The following is a 24089-nucleotide window of genomic DNA, read 5'->3' on the forward strand; positions in this document are numbered from 1 at the left end:
TGGTAGCTGAAATATATTAAAATATGACAAGGCCACAGATTAAAAGTACAGTCTAATAATCCAGTGCTGGAATGAGGTTTCTCCTCTAATAGTATGAAAAGAATCTACTGTGCTTGTGTATAACAGAAGCTGCGGGGCTTCTTTTGCTTCTACTTATACAGGCATAGATGAGGAGTTATCCTGGAGTCAGCATGTTATGCTGTCCTCAAGAGCTTCTGAAGAATCAAAGGAAAGGAAGAATGTCACAGGTTAACACGAGTCTTTTCCACTGACAAAATCAGCACTTTGGCAGACGGTCTATAATTATCCTGCTCTCCATAGGATTCTTGGGAAGGTATCACTTGGATTTTCTGGCATATTTTTAAATCTAAAATAAAACCAGTGAATTTCAAGAAGGAAATTTCCTTAGGACTCCTTATTCTATTCATAGCAGTTGAAAATCACCCAATAACCTGTAAAAAGAAAGTTTATATTTCCATTCTTTTCCTGTTTCTATTATATTCTGCCTCCACAAAGCATTTATTAATCAGTTACTTAAATTGTGGTGAAAATTGCAAGTGTGTCAGCTTATGTACAAATTGCTGTGTATTTTTACATACAAGGCATACTTTAAAAGTGAATTTTAGAGATGTACTATGTGGAAGCAAGCTGAAAGTTTATTTCATCTTTACAAGACAGAGTGACATGAACAGCTTTTTGCACAATTTTCTTGTGCCTAAAACTCATTCAGTCAAAAAGGTTATTGGATATTCTGTTAAGTGATAATGCAGCTGGAGTTAGCGCTCAATAACAGTAACCAAAACATGTAGCTCTTATCTGAAGGCAGGTTATTATTTCAAAGCAGCTTCTAATAGGACTGAGCAAAAATTGTAAGTCACTGATCTAAGAAAAGATTCCCACTACAACTAATGAGAAGTGTAAGTTTTGATGAGAGGTATTGGTGTGGGTATAAAGTTTGCCCTGATTACCTTAAATCCAAATTGTTTTCTATCTCCACCCAGTAGTTTAAAATAGGGACTATGATGTTATACCTAAATTGTAGTACAAAAGTGGTACACAGGCTGTAACAAAGCAGGAAAGTGATGCTGTCTTTGGTCGTGTTTGCCACTCTGCTACTAGCAACAGTAATAGTGGAGAAAACATATCACAGAATTACTGTTTGAAATCAATAGCCATGATAACAGCAATGGCTTTCAAGAGGCTAACACCCAACATGCTGTTTTTTTAAAATCAGCTTCATCAGACTGTCTACAGGTGTAGCATGACTGAGTTAGAGCAAGTACACAGACATTTCACTGAGTAATACTTGATGGAAAATGAGAATTATGAGTTAACTTTATAATACTCCTAGTTTTGACTGACTTGTGCCAATGTAGTAATGCAATAATGCTGAGCAACAGCACGGTACATAGTGTCAGTAAGTGACACTTGGAAAGAAAACTTGTCAGGGAAAGAAGCAGAATATTGAATATACAATTCAAAAAACTCTAAAATAAGCCACATATATAGACACTTCATGTAACCAGGAATATGCTGCTAAAAGATATCTCTGACACCATCTTAAATGAAGAGGAATTAATACATCACAGAATCGTCTAGGCTGGAAAAGACCTTGAAGATCATCCAGTCCAACCATTAACCTAACATGGACAGTTCCCAACTACACCATATCCCTCAGCGCTATGTCAACCCGACTCTTAAACACCTCCAGGGATGGGGACTCCACCACCTCCCTGGATAGCCCATTCCAACGCCTGACAACCCGTTCTGTAAAGAAATGCTTCCTAATATCCAGTCTAAACCTTCCCTGGTGCAACTTGAGGCCATTCCCTCTTGTCCTATCGCTTGTTACTTGGTTAAAGAGACTCATCCCCAGCTCTCTGCAACCTCCTTTCAGGTAGTTGTAGAGGGCGATGAGGTCTCCCCTCAGCCTCCTCTTCTCCAGACTAAACAACCCCAGTTCCCTCAGCCGCTCCTCGTACGACATGTGCTCCAGACCCTTCACCAGCTTCGTTGCCCTTCTCTGGACACACTCGAGTAATTCAATGTCCTTTTTGTAGTGAGGGGCCCAAAACTGAACACAGTAATCGAGGTGCGGCCTCACCAGTGCCGAGTACAGGGGTAAGATCCCTTCCCTGTCCCTGCTGGCCATGCAATTTCTGATGCAAGCCAGGATGCCATTGGCCTTCTTGGCCACCTGGGCACACTGCTGGCTCATGTTCAGCCGGCTGTCAATCAGCACCCCCAGGTCCCTCTCTGACTGGCAGCTCTCCAGCCGCTCCTCCCCAAGCCTGTAGCGCTGCTGGGGGTTGTTGTGGCCAAAGTGCAGCACCCGGCATTTGGCCTTATTGAAACTCCTACAGTTGGCCTTAGCCCATCGCTCCAGCCTGTCCAGATCTCTCTGCAGAGCCTCCCTACCCTTGAGTCGATCAATACTCCCACCCAACTTGGTGTCGTCTGCAAACTTACTGAGGGTCTGTCTTACATGTCTGTCTTGAGGCACTAAAAACCTGATGAATCTGAATAATGAAACAACTACAGAAAGTAAATTGCCCTCTAGAGAAGGCCTCTTCATAATTTATAGGCTCTGTGGACAAAAAAGTAACATGATCATTACAGAAAATAATACGCAATCCTGGAACAACCATGTCCTCTATCCCTCTATGAATATCCAATTCTGGAGAGATATTGGTTACTGTTATAGCTGTACAGTCTGCAAAGCTTTACACAACCATAACTGTGTATGAACAATAGAAACTTTGGAGATTATTAAAATGTATACTATAAAAGGAGCTACAGTATTTTTTCCAAGCCTTTACATTTTGAAAAATCACAACAAATTTATCTACAATCTATTACTCGTCTCCACAGTAAGTGTCTTTTTAAAAATCACTTTTTGTTATTTGTTAGCTCTTGTCAGAAAAGTGGAAATATTTTATGGGATAGGAAGACCATACTCCTCTATCCATTTTTTAAAGTAGTTCTTCAGTTAGACTTAACAGGAAAGCAATCACTGATGACTCACTGATGAACTCTTAATTGTTGTGGAATAAGGTCAGAAAAAATGGAGAAGCTTAAAGTGACTCAAAATGGAGTCCTTCATAATAGAAGTGTGAAGCTTCAAGTAGGACTGCCCCTTCCTCCCCCTTTTTACTTCATGAAAAGTTATATGCTGTACTGCAAAATGCAGTTTTTTCTCATTGTTAAATGAATATTAGCTTCAAAGTATTCAGCTTGAATCATGTACAATATTTTGTAACCTATTAAAATAACACATTTGATATTATTTGAATAGCAAAGACTATGCATTTTCATTATCTCATAGTCCTTCTAATATTATATTTTAGTGACATAGATATAAAAATAGTCTTACATGTAAGTTTTCCTTAAAGCTGTAAATGTTAGATTGTTTCTTTATTGTTAAGAGTTTGCTCATGTCAGGTTTACGTGGAAACTGACTCCTGCATCAAGGATTTAGAGTTCATTTAAAGCTCTTGAGATGGAATAACACGCAGGTGTCAGTCCTCCAAATTTCACTGAAGATTAACCTAATATGCAATATGGTGACCTAACAGTTCTTCATTTGAAAGAAATCTGAAAAGTAATCTCTGATATAGCTGGAGAGTGAGAATAACCCAGTGGGATTTCCACCTCTTCATTTCCTAATGAGTTTTTTGATAATGAGAGGTGACTTTGCCAGTCACTGTGGGCTCTATTATGGCTAATTTACTCCACTTCACTCTCCTTGTTAATTATTAACACTAGCCTTTTTATCCTCATGAGACCACATTCCAGTTTTTCCCTTTTTAGATTTTTTTCTAAATCTATCTTTTTGAAGGTGAGAGTTTTCAGGAGAAGGTTTTCACTTAGGGTGAACACAAATCATTTATTTCATTTTGGAAGACTGTAAAATTGATTATATAAGCATGGAGATCTCTTTCTAATGGCTTTAATGCACTTGCAAGGTGAAAAGGCTGTTAATTACAGAATAAGCACTGAGGTATGTTCCACTTGGGAATCAGTTCTTGGTAGAATGGTCACTTGCCACTTGCTAACATATCCACTGATTAAAAGGTGACTAATTTCCACAGTTGCTTTCCAATAGTTATGGGAAAAAGAAGTGTATAATTTTCCAGATGGCTTTCACTTGCCAGAAACTGTAATTTACTGTATTTATTATCATTAGGGAATTCCTGAAATTGGTATACAGGTGTGACATTTCATATAGCAGTTGTTTCATATCCTTCAGTTAACATTTTACAATCTTTCTAATAATTGCTTTGACATGAAAGTTTTCATAAAATGTCTTTCCTAAGGCTGTTTTAGAAATTTAGCATTATTATCCATTTAATCTTTTAAGGAAAGAAAAATCAGTAGCCTACCAGCAACCTCTTTGCATGTGAGGACAACCCCTGTTTCTATCACTTCTCTCAGGTTGGAACCAAAGCACAAAGGAACACAAATGACACAATAATGTAGTTAAAACTGGTGCCATAAATCCTTTTTGTAAGACTACTGTAAAATACCTCCACAGCTTTCAGAAACCAAATAACTGTTTTAAGTGCACATAACATCCCAACTAGAGATGTGCTTCCTAAACTGAAAATGTAAGATGGTGTGGTGGTTTAGCCCCTGCCGGGGTCTGAGACCACGCGGCCGCTGCCCCTCCCCCACAAAGGGAGTGAAAATACAAAGCCCCAAGACTGAAATAAGGAAAGGTTTAATACAACAGTGCAATAGCAACACAACAAACAACAGCAATAACAATAACAGTAATAGTGATAGCAATGAACAGAGCAAAATAGCTACCAAATACAGCAGTGAGAAGCACGATGTACAAAACCACGAGTGCACCGCGCTCCCGCGCCAGGAAAATGTGACCTGCCAGGATGTGACGTCCCCATGGTATCTGAATAACCCGGCTAGAGCTCCCCCCCACTGCTGGGGAAACTTAACCCTATCCTGGTTAAACCAGGACAGATGGTAGGAAAGACACCTGAATATAGGCTTCAGGTTTTTAATCTGGATTTTAGATGATTAGACATCCACTTAAAGGAATGTAGAATCCACCTTGCAGGAATCTACCTCTTATGAGATCTGCACCAAGACTGAACAATTCCTACACCCTTCTGGGTAGACCTCTAAATTGATCTTAAATTACCACCAGCATGGCAATTTTAGTATGTTTCTGTAGTTGCAGTTTGTGCAACAAAGGATCCAGATGCAACATTCACGGACATCTTAAAAACAAACTAAGGGAAACACTAGCAGAAAAAAGAAATCATCAGGAATGTGGCATTTCATGTATTGGTAAATGTCAGGTTATGAAAACATAATTCATGAAAAGAGACCTCTAAGACTGGATGTTAATGTTCTTCTGCTCTGTCCTAGACCACATCCAACCTGGTGCAATAACAGTGACTTTCAACAATCCTGTTTAAGCTTCAGCTTTAGTTTGGTGGTCCTGTCCATTTGTCCCTTTCCCTCCATGACGTTCGTCATCCATTGTGTTACAGTGACTTGTACATTTGCTAGCTGCTCCGTTTCATGATATGGTGCTGTGGCCAAGAGGTGACCTGTACCGAGTGACCTATATATTTCAATAAACACTTGGCAGCTAAGGTTAACAGTAATACAAAGGTAAATAATACAGGTTGCAATATGTGTAACCTTGTAGAAAAGCTCTTGAATACTATTTTCCATTCTTTCAGTCAAGCAGTTTCCATACACGGAGCTAAAATTCTTAAAAGCTATTGAACTTCCACAGAAATAAAATGAATTTTCCAGGAAGAGTTAAAAATTATTTAGTCTTTCAATGAAAAAATCAAATGTTAGAATAACTTGAATCGTTCAATAAAAATAGCATTTGGATCTTCAAAATAATTTTTAAAAAGTATGTAATTTTCTCATTTTTAAGAAATAGAATATGAGTAAACATATAAAACATAGCACAAACATATTTTTTTCTTTATGATGCCTTAAAATGTTAGATGCAATTCAATGTTTTTAAATTAACACCTAATCAATTTTCTTTAGTGTCATTGGTTATTTCCTTATTTCCATTATTAAAATCACTTTCACAGAAAACATGCCTAGGACATCATTTAACTATTACAAAAAACCCCCACCTCTCTCTTCAAAGATGAATAAAAGCAAGATAATACACCTATCTCAAATTTTGGTCCCCAACTCAAATAATGATACAACAATACACCAAGTGCAAATAACACTCTGATTTGTTGTATGTATCTTAATCCATTCATGCGAAGCCTACAATACCTTTTTAGACATAACTAGTCTGAAAGTAGTTTGCATGAAGGCTTAGAAGGAAATATTAACTACAATTTTATTTAAGCAGTATAGATTAAATATGAAATATCAAATACATATTATGTTGCTTGTACATCACTGATTTAAAACCGAGCAATTTGTGAACACTGAATGGTTAAGGGATTGCCAGAATAAGGACTGAAATGGTGCAAGGATAGAAAGAAACTGCTCAGCTTCCAAGAAATGGAGCACCAGGAGATATATGATAAACACAGGCTCTGTCACTTTTATTTTGAGAATTATATTATTTAGAAACACATTTCTAAGGTGTGGGCACATTGAAAAATCTTATGTACACAATAAGTAAAAAACTTAAGATCTTACTGTCATTTCTGAGGGCGTTATTCAGCAGCTGGAAAAGTGGGAAGCTGTCCCAGGAGTCCTGAGGCTGCGCCTCGAGTGCTGAATCCATATCAACAGAATACAGAGACAAAAACTTCTCTGCATGCTCAGCCAATAATTCTGGCCACCAAGCAAACGCCTGCAAACATGACAAAATAGAATTATTAAACACGAGTCATAAAGCAAAGAGAGGTGGTGTATCTATGGCAAAATACATCTGGATATTTCACTTCATGTTGTATCTCATTTGGGGAGGATGAACAGGACAAGTGAAAAATGTGAAAATATTTTATAAAACCTTGTATCAAAAATGTAAGAAATCAAATAGATTATGTTGTGAAAAATGACATAATCAGAACAAAAATGTAACACAAAAAAATCAAAAAAGGAGTATAAATCCCTGCAACTCTTTGCCAGAGAGCAAAGAAAAGAATGAAGGCCTCATCCTTGAAAAGTTAGTGTATATGTTTCTTTTGATTTCATTCAATTCTAAGGCTATAGGTAATCAGATTAATTTGTTTTTCAAATAAATTCTTGTGAATACATTTTGAAGTCATTTGTTAATCAGAAGGGATGTTTTTTATGTGAATTTTTTTTCCTTGAAGTCTAAGGGCTTTTTTAATAGATACAGAGTGCTTTTTAATTCCTATTTTTGCCTTAAAGATGTTGGCATCCAGTTTTCCTTCCACAAATGCTATAAATACATCTTTAGAAATTCACTAATGTCTCTATTTAACTTAACAACATGTTGGAATACACAGTTTTCCATGGTAAAAATTTAGATTCGTAGGTAATCCTAGGTTAAAAGAAGAGATCTGTGAAAAATAGTGTGTCAGCAAGTAAAGCCAGCTCCACATTAAAGACTGCTTCACATATAACTCTTGTATCTTTTTACCGTCACTTAAATCTAGGCTTTGAAAGGTCGATATTGAAGCTGAGTGTTGGATCAGAGGAAGCTGTATGATCCTGGAGTTAAAGATGAAGGTGAAGTGAGTTTATGAAATAGGATGAATATCACATACTGCTGAGTGTTTTGCTCAGAGTTCATGAAAATATCTGACAGTGAGAAATACCTACATATACTAGATAAGAACATGTCTTTGCTTGCAAACTTAAGCCCCTCATTTTGAATATCTTTGAATCTCTATTTTGAATACCCATTTTGCATATTTTTGAATTACCAGCATGGGACATATGTAGCTTGATCTATGCAAGTGCTGAGTTCCCACAACTTCAAATAAAGTCATAGAAATCCTTGCTTTCCTTTGTGAAACGCAGGTCCTAGGTAATGTAGAATTATGTACTCAGGCCTGAAAGGCATCAAATAAAAGACAACTTCTGAAAAGTGGTCTACAAGTATGTTTTTGCATTCTGGACTTTCTCATGACTGCCTGTAATTCTTTTTGACATGGGGCAAATGGAGAAAAGATGAATTGGCAAGAGGATTTAAAGAAATGCTGAGCACCCTCTGCTATTACTGAGAAGTACTTTGTGTGTTGCAGTGTCGGGATTGAAGGATGCTGATTTGCACCACAGTGAAAAGGACAGATGAGCCTTCAAAAGTTTTGGCAAGAGTTTGAAATGGAGTCTTCTTCCTCAAACTGGAAGAAGCTCCTGTTTAAATGGGAGCTCTTTAAAGGAACAGACTCCTTACCTCAGAAAATAACTAAATGCAAAGAAATAAAGAAGAAAAGAAACGTATACAGTCATTGACAGGTGTCTCTTTTAGGCAAGCAAAACTCTTCTCAGAAAATATTGCCAAAAACTCAAAACAAACCAAAACCAAAACCAGAAAAGCAGCACATTTTCTTTCTATCTTCTTCCCTTTTGCAAATGACACTTTGAACCCAGACAGAAATTCTTCTGACCCTATCAAGAATTACCTATCATTGCTTAGGCAGCAAGAAAGAAGAATAGCAAAACAAAAACTACAGCTAAGATAGTTGTTCAGTCATTATGGATAATATGAAAACAGGCTAAAGGCAATTAGCAATTGGTGACACACATTCTAAGAGAACAAAAACACTGACTTAATTAAAGGAAGACTGAAGTTCTTAGATTCTAGAGACACACACAAATGCGACCATACAACACCAGAAATCATAACAATTTATGCTATACATTCAGTGCACAGTTCCATGCTATAAACAGTGAAAAATAATGTTCAGTTCACCAGGAATCACATACCTCTCTTCCCTTTGGGAATCCCAGAAATTTGGAAGTGTTATGAATTAAAAAAAAAAAAAAAAAATCTAGTATTAAAAAATGCGATACACTATGTTAGAGACTACTGATCCTTTTTGTCAACTGCATCATCAAACACAGAACATTTACTTAAACATTATGATGTGAAGTCATGATACTTAATCTTCAGTTTTGAGTAGGGAATGTATAATTTTGTGATCTTGTTCTCATATATATTTTAATACTGAAATTCTGCATGCTCTATAAATTTCAGTAAAATTGAACATTTATTACATGAATGAAGGAAAGAAGAAATAAAATTATCTTTATTCTTTTCAAGCTGTCTTAGATTAGATTGAAAACTTTTGCTGAACTGATTTTTCTGAAGGCATGTGCAATATGCTTACCCTTCTGAAAAATACCACATCTCTGACTGCAAATAAGTAGTATGGAAAATAATCTTTGAACAGAGATGTTTAATCATACATGTATGATTTGATCTGTTTCTTCTGTGTTCTCTTCCACAGAAGTCTTAATATTCTTACAGTAATGCAGGTCCGCAAAAGACAAAGACAACAATATATACATTTTATTGAGTAATCATTACAGAGTAACACAGTGGCAACAGTAGTGTAGAACATGACCTCCAGGGAATTAATTTCAAATCATCGAAACAGCTGTTTCTTTGGTATAAGATAAAACATCTATAACAAGTTCACACATGACAGATGTAAGCTAAAAACTTGATTCCATAGTGTGATATAAAACCAGATGTTTTGAATGACCATATTTATAACTATATATACTAAATCATGTTTATCCCTTTACATATTTTCCCAAAAAATATTTATTGAGTTTTCTGAGAAGACTTTTAAAACAATTTCCTGAACCTTCAAAAACTGTATTTATTAATTAAATGTAATAATATATACAATTGTGTGTAGCTGGTCAAGTTTATTTTTGTAATTCCTTGATATAAAAAGTGTTATAACTCTAAATATTCTAAATATTATGGTTTCTGCATCATGAAGCAAAAGACTTGAGAGTAAGAAACACGAATTGTTCTGTTTTATTTCTTCTATCTTATAATGCCATTTTAAAAAGTGCAAGTTTAAAAGCAGTACTTTTCCAATCAACAGAAGAGCAATGTGAATGTGATTATTATACCCATCATTATATTTACATTAAAATCAAGATATATGCAGTATGATGAAAACTAGCATTCAGTTTTATTTTCTTTCTATTTTGAATGAGAGGTGAAAAGTTGGAAGGAACAACTGTATAAGGCTATGAATGTTTTCCATACCATTTCACCACCTCCAGCACAAAGATGCTTTCTCTATTTTATGCTCTTTAGTTTTCATTTCTAAACCTACAGTTCATTCAAGCGAATTCAAGTAGAGTTTTATTTCACTTCACTTTTCATAAGCTTCAAGTCTCTTATTCCTCTGTAAATGTGAACTGCCTTAAACATATGTCAGAAAGTAAAGCTAAAATGTTTCTTGACAGAATTGCTTCGCATCAGGGGAGAAAAAACCTAGGAACAAACCATTCTCTACAGCATGGAGTAATGCAGTTACGGCCTCACCTCTGAATGATGCTCTTCATTTTGCTGCAATACTTCGATACAGAGTTCTGCAAGGTGAAGAATCTCTTCCAGTTTTCTAGCAGGTGTTGCTTGGTTCATGGTCTCTATATGAATATAAAATGTAAACCAAAATTGCTTTACTTCAACTAGGATTTAACAGTAAGAGAAAACAATGGCAGAAAGGAATGGGAATGGGAGTTACAGTTTTCTGAAGTATAAGAAATTTTACACGTTAAGGACAATCATTTAATACAAGTAAATGCAGCTGAATGTCCAGATCACTAGAAAGAGAAAATATTTAATTCACAAAAGAATCACTGATCATTATAGACATTATGCGAGAACTAACAGGTGCATCAATGTATTAGATGCTCAACTTCTGCAACAAGCAAGTTCTCATTCTCTTCAAGGTCAGATATACAAAGACAGCAGACAGTAGAGATCTTTTTTGATATTGTACTGTCAGTACAATACCATCTCACTACATGACTCACTGTTGTCATCAGCAAGATTCATGCATTTTGCAGCAGTCAAAAATTCCACGTTTCATCTAAATAAGACATTACATTTTAAGTGTATTTAAAAATAAGAAAATTACAAAACACAGTAATTATTCAAGTAACTAATTATGCAAATAATTAATTTTCTACCTGCTGTCCAGCAATAAGAGTGAATCTGCATTCTTTTCAGTACTATGGTGAAAGTAGCACTATAAAATAAAGATATGACAGAACTGACACAAGCCTACGGAAAACTACACATAAAAGAAAATGAGGACAGATACAAAAGTTAGAAATGACATGAGGATCACTCATTCTACAGAGTAGACTTCAAAAATAAAGCAAACAACAAAGGTAAAACAAATGTAACTAAAATTCTTACAGTACAATTAAACTCAGTTTAATTTTCAATTAAAAAAAATTCATAGGACTAGATCCCAAAAAAAGTCATGGGAGGTAAGGGAAGACACCAATTGAAATTTTTTTAGAATCATAGTTTAATCAGTGAAAGTAATCTGTCCAACTACATAATTTGTATCATTAGGAATAACTTCAGTATTGGCTATCTGAGCTTGTTTACTTAACAAAGCTCGTCCCTAAGCATAAACCATGGGATGGAAATGATGTTGTACAATATAATCATATATAAAGTATAGTCACATTAACCAGGTTTGCAAAGGACTTATGAAGCTGATAACACAAGGTGAGTGAGGGTCTCAGGAATCCTATTTTCTCATTTTCTGTGCATGTTCATAGATCACATGAATAGAAAATCACACAAATGCACATCTTCATATGCAGAAAATTCTGCTGACAATTCTTTCCGACTTTATGCATTCATCATTACATAGAACATTAGCAGATTAATTACAAAACTTACATATCTCCTTGGTATCAGTAAGAATATCAAACTGCATGCACTAAATGTTTTTAACACTTGAAATTTCTGTCAGGTTAAAACCACTTTTTAGACATCTTAAAGGCAAGTGACCTTGTCCAGTTCTTCAGCACTAACACACTGATGGATAGTACTTTGATGAAATATATAGCTTTAATGCAATTTTTGAAGAAACATTGGATTAGAACCTCCAGCAAACATCTCCTTAAAGGTTACTACAAAACCACATTGTTTTCATGCAAAAACCAAAGCAGGCAAATTAGTTACTGAAGCGACTAAAAAATTTTTTTAAAAATCTTATTAAAATAGACCACATAAGCAGACATGTTGAAATAATATGATTTCTAAAACCACAATCTAACTCAAGAAAGAATTATTGTATGAACATGTACCAAGCACAAAATAAACTCCAGGTCACAAAACTACATTCACAATGTCAAGATCACGGTTATTAATACTGTACTAAATTTGCAAATTTGATACTGTGGAACAATAATATGAATATAACCACAACTATACTAATGTATTATGTCAAATAAGATTAGAAAGGATTGGTCCAGCCCCTATTATTTAGGTTATAGCATAAAGACTACTGTTGGATTCAGACTTAAACAGTGATTTCTATGCTTATCCTGGACTGAAACTACTGTTTCCTCTAGTAGTGTGTCCTCTCCTCCCTGAACACACAGCAAGTACTATTCATACAGCTGATACATCACTACCAGTATCACTGATGTTAATGAGCCTTAGGAATAAACTAGTGATATTATTAGAGAGTATGAGTGGCATATCTGATTTCAGCACAAACAACTCATTTTATTACAAATTCAGCCTGATCTTCATAGACCTTACCACTAACCAAGTAAACAAAACAATTACTTTAATAATTGCATCCATTCCTAATGAAACCAAGTAAGCTGTAAACGATTCAAAAAATATATCCTAAAAGGGCTCCTCTAAATTAGTAAGAAAATAATTCTAATAATTGCATTGAATCCGATGTTGCATTTTTGCATTGAAGTTCACTTATTCCACACCTGGAATAAGCCTAGAATTGTCTATTGAACAGACATCACTATCCATAGGGAGAGCAGGAGAAGGACCATAGATTTACCAGATAACTGTGAGATTATCCTGAACCACCTCTGTGATGAGATCATGACAAAGAGAAACATGGTCTCAGGGAACTAGTAATTCCATTGGGCAAGGCACTGAGGAAATGCAGTTCTGCTCATCTATGTTGAAGTGATGAACTTTGATCAGAAATGTCATTGAAAGAATAAGAATTCTGAATTTCAATCAGAAATGGAATTGAATGGAGAGTCCAGGGTTTTTTTTGTGTGTATTTGTTTGTTTGAAAGGCATAATAAATGTAATAAAATGAAAGATGAAAGAGGGGATCAGAAGTGTTCCCACGCAGGCAATGTGGGAATACAGTGTTCCCATAGTGGGATAACTTGGGAAGGAGAAGACCTGCTTATGATCAAGGATGATGCTGGTATAAAAATAAATCAGTCATGATAAATTATTTAAGCCAGAAATTGTGAGGATTTCAGTCATTATGGGACTAATGTTCAGTAATAGTTTTTTCAATAGAATTAGTGTGTCTAGGAGGAAAAAGAGGACAAAACCTGTACATTTCCCTGTGAAGTCAGTATGGCAAGTTTCTGAATGATGTTTCATGGCAGGAATGACTAAAAATGTGGGCCAGATTAGGCTCAATGATTCCAGCTTCAAATTTTCATGAGATTCCCCATGCTTTTTATTATTTAATAATTTACTCTGAAACTATTTATTACTTGCTAAAAACATGCAAATTACTCTTAATGCTTCATACAGCTTTTGACAATATTTTAAAACTCATTATTTTCCTAGAGATTTATTGATAAGAAAAGGTGGCAGAGAATTCCACTCACTCTGCATCCTTGGACAATCTCTAATTTTGTTGTTGTTTACAGAGTCACAGAATAAATCAGTATATGCAATTTCATTTGGATGGTATGTGCTTCCCTACATTTTGCTTAGACTTCATCTAAAGCTTCCTTTTCCATCCGTAAGTTACCATATCAGTTAGTCTTTTTTCTCTGTATCTAAAGACCTTTCACTTTCCAAATCTAGTGGATATGTGTTATGGATAACCACCATTTACATGGGTGTATAAACAAGGGTCTATGAAGTAATTTGACAGAAAAAGAACTAAATATTAACTTTTTTTACCAAACAAGTAGTATATTTGAAATACGAATACCAATAAACTGTTATATGGAAGTTTTAGAACCTCCAAAACATCTGAGAAAAATACTGTGCTTGTCTTTATAAGCATAAAAAAATTACAGGAATGGAAATCAGTGCTGTCAGTTTTCATTATATTCATGATGTCTTTCTCCCTACAATTACTAAGGGTTGTTAAGATGTGTTTACACTGCTCAAACTAACATGTTGCAGCAGGAGTCGAGTCAGTAAATATGCTGCTTGACATCTTTTAGAAAATAAACAGAAAAAGCCATCAATCATCTGTTTTCAGCTTCACATTCTGTTGAAATGAAAAAGCAAACGAGGCTTTGCAAATAATGGATGATTTCTCAAGTACGCATTATCAGTGAGTCACAGAAGCACCAAGAAAATATTGTTAAATGAGCTAAGTTAACTAAAATGCTACTGAAATGACGATTGCTTCATGGACCGATAGTGCCTAGGGCCACAAGCGACTGTCAGATCATTCAGTCTGACCTCCTGTGTCACACAGGTCAGAGAACTTCTCCTTGTTCCTCGTTTCTTGAGCCCATCAGGATGTCTAAAACCTAACAACAGTATGTCTAAAACCTAACTTAAGCTTGCTTTCCAGAAGAGAGTTTATCCTTGAAGACAAATGTACAATTCACTTATTTTCTTTTTCTCCCCAGCATGTAAGCTGTTAAACATGTGTGTTTAATTTCTCATTGGCATTTGCTGAGCACAGGAATCTGCTGATTAAAGAGGTGATTCTCCTCCTCAGGTATGAGTACAGTGCAGCTAACAGGTACCTGTCTCTGGCCTGCCAGTCTCCCCACTGTGGCACAGCATACATATATCCCTTACTAGTTTTCCCTGTCTAGTATTTCATGCTTCCTCCTTTTCTTCAAACAAGTGTATCCAGACCAAGACACTCAGAAGAGCCAACCTGTCTCCAGACCAGAGGGTCTCCCACAGACCAATGTCAGGGATACTGGAAAAAGGGCAAGTATGCTGAGACCCCAGGTTCACAGTCCCAGTGGGCTTACAGGTACCTTCACATCCAGACACCGAGATGGGACTGGAGACTTCTGTGGTGATGCTGCAGTTTAGGATTTGGTCCAGCTCATTTTATGCCAAATTGCAACAGGACATCCAGTTTGCATGCTGATCCTTCATGTAAAACAACTGGCATTTGTTTTAACTTTCATTGGCACTGTGGCTTTGGTTGCTGGCAGTGCTCAGCTCTTGTGCTACCTAACAATAATGCTACCAGCATTAAAGCCTGAAGAAAGTGCAAGATGTCTACTAATGGAGGTGTCTGACTGTCAGCTAATTCATTTCTATGCATGTGCCAGCATTAGGCCCACAGGAGGGCAGATAACGTGATGACTGTTGGCTGTCAAATTCCTTCCAGGATGTGCACAGCAGTGCACAGCCTGAGCAAGGTTTGGAGTTTCTGAAAGAATATTGTCTGTTTGGATATTGTGCAGTGAAACCTAAATCTTATGTACTTCTCAAATCCAACTGTAGTGCATGGAGTCTAAATGAGCTACCTTTTATTCTATACCAGCTCTCTGGTCAAGGAATCTAACTGATTCACTCCAAATAGGAGCCTGAGAGTCAACTCATATTGATGCAGAGGGAATGACAGGGAAGCCTTGCAGTAAAGCAGGTCATATCATAATTTGAGCTGTATGGAGCCAACTCTGCTCCAGTAGGGCCCATTAATTCAGATTGACATGTAAAACCAGAAAGATTGCTTCTAGACTTGTATCAAAAGCAGTACAAACATCAATAAACTGGAGTTAATATATGTTAATAGACCTGAACTGACCCTGAAGAGTTAATCTGCAACTGGGATAATCCACCCACAGATAATTTTGATTTGCCTGTGGTGGATTTTCTTGCAAATACTCACAGAATTAATTCTGCATGAAAAAGGAAGGAGTGGACATCTGGGAGGACATCCTATATTCTTCTGATTAAAAAAAAATTCTTGCCTTATATAAATAATGGAATTTAGCTTTAATTATGAAGTTGAAACTAGTCTTCCCATAATTGCTTTCTAAGAATTCAGTAGCATTTTTAATTCTAGGGACAAAAAAACTTTAGAATTCATTACCATTATCACCTATGTGCAGAGAGATTATGAGATCTGTAGAAAGAGTTCACATCTCCTAGTCTATAACCCATCATTTCACAAAGTGGGTCACACTACAATATTTTCAGTTTTAAAAATTGATCATAGTATTCAATGGAATTACTTTTTTTGGAAAATCACAGGTTGGTTTGGTTTTTTGTTTTTATTTTTGTTTTTTTTCAAAAAAGGAAATCTCGGCTCATGGAAAAAAATCGAAATAACAAATCTGAAAACGTAAAAACAGAAGAAAAAAGGCAGAGATGAAAAGAAGCCTCAATTTTTAATTGCACTTAATTTATGATTGTTTGTATTCTGGTTTTGGCAACACAGATACAAGCAGTTCGTATTTTCTTCCTTTCCCTCACTTCTAATTTATCTTCAAAAGAGGAAAGAATTAATGTTCTCAGCACTTTCTGTTCCTGTGGAATAAAACTCAGAGGTGACAAACATGGCAAACTGAAGGGCTCCATGAATGAAGAGACCTGAATAACTGACATACTAGACTGAGAGAAAACTGGCACTTGAAAGTGCAGACTTAGTAATAAGTGTTTTCAAAAAATCTAATAATTTTAGGAGTCTAAATTTTAGGGAGTTACTGAAAGATGACAACAAACCTAATGCTGCAGGTAAGGAGGAAGGAAAAGTGATGTTGACAATTATTAACTTTAAAACAAATTTTGAAGAAATCACTAACTGAGGACATAAAATGAACAGAAAACAATAAAACGTAACACACATTTGCAAAGTTAGGTTGCACTAGACTTGTGCAGTAGCTTTTCTTGATAGGATATTTTTTTAAAAAAGAAATTCAATAATCTCATTTATTCTGACTTTAATAAAGCATTTGATACCATACCTCATGGGAAAACTACCAGTTAAGCTGAAGAAAATGAGGATTAAGAAAGAAACTGTGTTGGATAAAGAAGCTGTCTCAAGAGAAAGGCAGCAGATAGTGTTGAGAAAGAGCAAAGAAAGGTTTATTGAGGAATTCCTTGAAGATCCACCTTAGGGCTGAGCTTCCTTAATATTTTCACAAATGATTTCAGAATAAATAATAGGAGTGTACTGATAACAATGTTATAAAACACTTGCAATAGACAGCAGGGTCAAAATGCAGGAACCAGAATTGGATAATTCCAAAGAATGGGAGAGAGAAACAAAATTTGATACTTTAAGGAGGGCAATCTATTTTGACACACGAACAGCAATAAACATTTGCTATAAACTGGGAACTTGTCAGCTGGAAATGATCAAAATGCTGAAGACTGGGTTGAATGGCTGTGTGCCACAGGTATGATATAGACATCAAAAGACAAGTGTTCCTTGAATATATTAGATTAAGCATTTCTGGTATAATAGTACTACTAGTACTGTGCAAGGCATCTCACGGGAATGACTTTGCACAGTTCTTGTCACCAATGTTTAAGAAGGTCGAATTCAAACTTCAATAGGGCTCCTAAAATGATAAAGATGAAGAACAGGAGGCTAAAACACAAGGTGATGAAAGCCTAGGTTGCGTAACTATAAAACTTGTCGAAAAATGTATCATAGTGCAAGGAGGAATTGGAGATGATGAAATGCTAATGAAGGAGGGAACTATCCTTCCTTCATTAGGGATATAGGACAAGGTTAGTATGCTAAAAACTAGGAACTAATTTGACTGTAAGGTGATTCCTACACCTATAGAGCAAACAGGACTTGAAATGGCCTTCACATGGGTGAAGCACGGAGTGGAAAAGGGCAAGAGCAGTGACAAAGACTGACTCAGCCCAGATGTTAAGAGAGGATGTGGGTATGTTCACAAAGGAGTATCAGGACATGGACTTAACAATCCAGGGGTTCTTTTCTAGACCTCTGCTCCAAAACTGAAATCAAGGATATTTGTCCATATCGTTTTTCCATTTAGTTGCCCAACAGAGACCAAGAAGGTGTTATGCTGCTATGCAACTCCTTCGTTTTTGTTTGTTCAGTGAAATCAACATGCATGGATAGCTTTAATCAAGTCCTCTCCAGGTACAATGACTCTCTCCACTTGTTTTCACAGTTTCAAATAATGTTTGTAGTGTTCTTTTTAAGTCAGATAGATCCTTCTGAGCCTAGAGGGCATTTACATACTACCCTTTCTTTAGAAACTTGCATGTAATGAGTATGTTAACGATTGATGATGTCCTTTAAAAACCAGCAAACTGTTGAGTTGCTCCTGACCTTCTACTGTATGGAGTTAACAGCCATTCAGCCTTTGGCAGTCTGTCTGATAGTAAGAAATATTGGGATGACAACTGTGATTTAAATGTCTTTGAGCAACTGCACACTACACAGTAACTATTTGCTCTGATTTTAATAGAATCTATTCTCATTCCTTTTATTAAAACTGATTGACAGAAGGAGCCCAGTATATTCAACTGCTACAGACTTTTAAAAATAATGAGTTAAAAGACAACTACCTAATAATTCAAATCTTTACAATCTATTGCCTCAGAGATGAATATCTACAGACAATGACAGATACTGCCCTCTTCGCTTCACAGCCACTTACCACTCTAATCCCTAACCCAGTTTCTTTATTTCTCCACAGCAAGGTAATGCCCTTGTGCCAAAAAATGTATTTACATGGAAGTTTCCATCATTTCTCTTAGGCAATGACAGCAGCACTAGCAGAGTCCATTACTCCTCAGACATTCATATTTCAAATAAATTTAAATGGGAAAAACCATTCATTTCTGAGAAGGAATAAATAAAGTATTTCGTTACTCTGTGTGTGTGTTAATGGATGTGTATAAAATATAAGTGAAAAATATGAATTCTGTATAAGGAAGGCCAACTGTTTTGAAGGAGAGAAAACAGGTGAGAGAGGCATGCAAATTTCTGTAAGCTGTTAATTGGAAGCTATACAAAATGGACATGAAGAATGCCATTTGTCTCTGGCCTCAGCATCTAGCAGGTCGAGTTACGTTCAGCATTATCTATAGGAAGAGTTAGCTCAAGTTAAATACTGAATAAGACAGGAAAATATGCCATACACAAAATGATCTAAAACGTACTTTCAGGCAGCAAAATCTCAAAGGCATCATTTGCTGAAATGAAAATGTTTTATATTTAAAAAGCGATTTTCACATGTTGATGCAGTATCATCTCGTTGACAAATTATAAAACCTTGCTGCAAACTACAAGGGCATTAAATGAGAGTTCTTAGACATAGTTCAAAATTATAATAGTAGGTTTGCTGCTGTTTTCCTCATAATGGTAATTATACTGACTGAACAGATTAGCTACTCCATGAGAATTTCAGCTGTACGTGTCACAAGGAATGACATGCTGAACCCTGTATAAATGTCATTGCAAATATAATTTTTATTGAAAAAAGCTGTTTTATAGTCATAATAGTACAATGACATGGGAGTGCTAAATAAAATGTCATCCTGACTGCAAACAAATCCTGTTGATGCAAGTGCTGCTTATACCACTGTGTCTGCCATTAAGAAAGTAACCACCGTCTTCTGGGAAAGCATTCAGAGTCTTGTTCAATTGAGACTGTGAAAATGAGAGCACTTGGGGAATAGACCCGGGAACCTGGCAACCACGCTGCTGAAAAAGGATTCTCGCAACAAAAAGAATTTGCATGTTCACCTCTGTATTTCCTAACAAGGACACTCCTGCAATTCAAGATTCTCTCTACAGTATCTAGTGCGTAAGTTAAAAGGTAAATAATAGTTATCAAGAAATAGTTTTTCTTTATTTTCCACGACAATGCAATATATGGTATTAGGGCTAAGCATACTGTACATCAAGTTCATGATGATATCTGTAGGAGTTTAGTTCTGTCAGCCAGGCTAAAATATAACTTTATTTGGATTCCTTTCAGCTGCTTCATCTTTTGCAACAGAGAAATGGGTTCAATAAAACACAAAATTCTGGTGAAACACAGTCTATTTACTCCTTTCAATAAAATTAATTTGTCTGATTAATTTCCAGTTGCATTTTTAGTCAGAAGCAGAATTTAATTAAGCAATTAAATTATAAACACAGCCTATAAACCTCTACCTTCACCTAGCTCACAGTGAATTTCCATTTACTCATTATATGTGATAGGCTTTCCTCTCATCCATTCTCTAACAGTTATTTGCCAGGTCACTTAAGGGACAGCTTTGCTGTCCTATCTTAAGAACATGGCAATAGTTTCTAGCAAAAAGTCCATAAACCTAATGTAAAACAACTGAAATCAGGTACAGGTTTTTTTGTTTTTTGTTTTCTGTGCTTGTAACTGTAGGTCATCTGTGCATAATGTTCTATATTTCTGACATAATGAGCCTAAGAAAAAATAAGAATAGCAAGCGTGGGGCACAAGGAAGATTTGTACTTGAGGTGATACATGTTACATTAAAGTGTACAGCTGAGGTTTTAGAGTGTAAAGGTCAAAGGACACAAGCTTTAAAATCAATTTTCTCATTTCACAAATTAATTTCAACATTTTCCTAAATTTCTAATTTGAAGAGATATTTTCTTCAGTACCTACAGACGTAAAAGTACTAAATGTAATTTTTGTGCTATCTAGCTTTAGATATCTTATCTAGTAGGGAAACTCTCTTAGGGTGCATTTGTATTTGATGGTGTGAGATAGGTCCTTTCATAGGGAAATTGCTGAAGGAGCCTCCAAGCACTCTGAATCACCTTCTTAATGAACCTCTCCCTGTTGATCAGAAGGGGTTGGGAGATTACTTGATCAATTGGAGTTAGTATCAACTCATCTTAACAGGCTGTGGCATGAATACCCATACCATCAACACACTGCTCTCTTTTTTAACAGTTCCAAGTAGAGCTGTTCTATTTCCAGGGCATTTAAAGCTTTCAAATGAAAACCAAAGTTTGGGGAACCAATGGAATTTTTTGAATCTTCAGTTATGAACACAGATTTTAAAAAAAGTAGTTTTATAATTTGCTAGTATTTTTTTCTTGTTTAATGGCTAAAGAAGCTGTTCCTCCAAAAATGGACCATCTTTTTCCCTTCCAGCCCCTCAATGGCTCTACTTTGAACTACTTCCATGCAGTCTACAAAGTCATCACCCCAGTCTCTTTCCAGATGGAAAATTATTTCATCCTGAGAATGCTACGAACTCAATGCCCCTTTCCATAAATGTGGTTGATATTATTTGTGGAAATCCCACAAAGCATCATGATCAGGCTTCCATTGGGTCTGTGCGTACCTCTTTAAAAAAGGTAAGACAAAGCAGTGCATGCATCTATTTCACAGTATATATACGCACAATCCCTCATACTTCTATGCAGCCAATACTACTCAGCCACAAATATTACTTCAGCTATGCTCTTTTTATGGTCGCTCTTAAATATTGGGATATAAGCACTCAAAAAAACCTCTCTGCACTACTGGAGAAGATACACCACATCAGCTTCATGAAATTAGGAACATGAAGAACTACCATCCTCCCAACCTTCAGCTGTAACTGGAAAAATAAACATATCGCCAAACAAAGCCATGTCAGAGAAATGTAAAACCAGCTTTACAAAATTAGTTCTATCAAGACCTTCATCAATAAATCAGTAGTCCCATTACAAAACGGATACCATTTTTGCTGATGACCATGAAACTACATTTCTCTAAATACACAAACTGATTTTGAATTTAACAGCAAACTTTTCTGCATCACTGAGTTACACATCTTTCACAGAAACTACAATTGCATCATATTCCAAAATATAAAATTATCTAAACTGCTAATATATATGCACATCATAGTTAATTTTCAGTGTAAATGAAGAATGCATGGATTATACTACAGCAAAATGAATTTTAATGTTCACACATGTTCTGCTCAATATCTTTGTATTGTTGAAATCAATAAAAATAATGAAACAAGACACAACACACATCTGTAATACATGCAGACATGCACACAAATAGTAATCACCTGAGTCCTTTTCTGCTGTTGCTAAATAAAAAAAAAAAAAGAGAAGAAAAACATCATTACAGAAATATAACTATTTAGACTTAAAACCTTAAAATCTTCAGTATAGCAGTGAGTGAGAGTCCTGACAGTCAGCTCACACAAGTGATGGGTTTTGTCAGCTGAGGGAGAATGGTGTATGTGTTTAAGTAGTATATTTATATTTCTAGTCCTGCGTAGTCTCTATTTTGGGCTCATGGGCTGAGTTCGCATCCATATTGTGCCTGGGAATCTAGACACATAAACAATAGTAAAAGAATATAAGAAAGGAAGAATATAAGAATATTATTTTTGTTAGAGCCTTCTTTGCATCTCTATCTTTTAGATAGCTACTAGTGGTCTATAGCTGATATTATCATGCAATAGTTGCATTTTCACTGACTGATATGATGTTGTTCACTGAAGAAATATTCAAAAAATAGGACAAAAACTCCAAAAATGTATGACAGATACATTTGAGGACATCAGTAATGATACAAGGATAATGACTACATGCTTTCTGTGTGCAACTTGAGGAGTAAACAATTAATGCAAACACTAACATGAATCACTTTTAAGAGAAGAACGTAATTTCAGTGCACGGATACAGTAATGCTCCCATAAACCTAATGAAGCAGAATGGACCCTATTGCTGAAAACTATTACATTTATACTGGCAAAAATGTAGGATATTTGTAATGATCAGAGTACAGAGAGAGACCAGTACCTGTCTCATTGCTACTGAAAACCAATGTGTTTAATTTTCTGATGTTATGATGCTGGAGACCTTCACTTTCAAATAGTACTCTATCCTCAGAAAAGTACTCAACCTATCTCTTATTGAGGTACTAGACTTATATATGCAAGCATCTATTGTGCTGTGGGTTTACAATTACATGAGTGTAAAAATACTTACAGAAATACAGTTGTGTTTCAACCAAAAGACAATAAATCGTAAAAGAAATCTGCAAATCAAAATATGCCATGGGATGGACTGCAGTTTTATGTGCTGTTCCAGCTTACTGCAGTGTTAGGAGTGTGCATATTTTAAAGTGCAAATTTGCTGCTTGCAGTGGAACTGCCACAATTCTCTAGGATATAGTTAAAAATCTTGGGCAAGGACGTATTTACATCACTGTAAAAAACTTTTCCAATCCAATTTAGTGTCAGTGAGTTTAGATATCTTTTGCATGCTTTTGTCATCTTTTAAAAATGCTTCTATTTTTATACCCATTATTTCAACAGGTTTGCTAAAAGACCTAAAAACTGAACATTAAAAAATCCCCTTTATGAATACAGAAAGACAAAACCTAAGGAAAACAGTTATTTTTGTTTTTTCATTCTCCAGAACAGATTTAGTAGTCATCCTTGTTTCTTTAACACAACATGATATCATAATTAATTATGATAAACTGGTTACTAAGATGGTTTCATGTTGTTACTCCCATGATATAATACTAGTTGCTATAGTGATGAGATGGGTTTTTTGTTAATCACTTGTGAGATTGGTTAACTCATGTTTTTCAGAGAATTTGAGCATAAATGGAAACAGGGAAAAAAGTTGGCTTTATAATATTGCTAAACATATGAAGCTTCTTCATTTTGCTGCTATGATAACTATTTCTTCTAGTGCATTGCTAGAAATACACACTATTTAAAAAAGCATAAAATTTGGACATTTTTAAAGCAGAATTCATCCTCCATGTATTTTCCTGTTAATTGACTGTACCTCAAAAAAATCAGCTGTATAGATGTGCACACACTGTTTTCTACTCCTGAACATATCTGTTCAGGTATATCTCAAGCTTTCTGTGCTTTATGGAATAGAACAGATGTGTCTTGACAAGGCATATGACTATTATGACTTCCTTTTTGTTCTATATAAGGTTTACAAATAGTAAAATGACATTGTGTATCCAAACCATTTTTTTGAGCAAAATCCTTGTTAATTTCA

General features: G+C 35.6%; 1 protein-coding gene across 11 annotated transcripts in view; it reads right to left on the reverse strand.

Annotated features, from left to right (window-relative positions):
- CADPS2 (calcium dependent secretion activator 2) overlaps positions 1-24089 on the reverse strand; it is a 322674-nt gene that overhangs the window by 57836 nt on the left and 240749 nt on the right. For 7 of the 11 annotated variants that reach the window (XM_074827607.1, XM_074827606.1, XM_074827603.1 and 4 more), the window contains exons 17-19: positions 22121-22141; positions 10445-10548; positions 6655-6811 (exon numbers count right to left, since the gene is read on the reverse strand). In XM_074827607.1, the coding sequence (XP_074683708.1) occupies positions 6655-6811; positions 10445-10548; positions 22121-22141 (282 nt within the window). The remainder of the gene's footprint in view (positions 1-6654; positions 6812-10444; positions 10549-22120; positions 22142-24089) is intronic. The other 4 variants (XM_074827609.1, XM_074827608.1, XM_074827605.1 and 1 more) reach the window with 1 other exon arrangement.

The sequence above is a fragment of the Strix aluco genome, chromosome 5 (genome assembly GCF_031877795.1).
Source record: "Strix aluco isolate bStrAlu1 chromosome 5, bStrAlu1.hap1, whole genome shotgun sequence".
Lineage (NCBI taxonomy): Eukaryota > Metazoa > Chordata > Aves > Strigiformes > Strigidae > Strix > Strix aluco.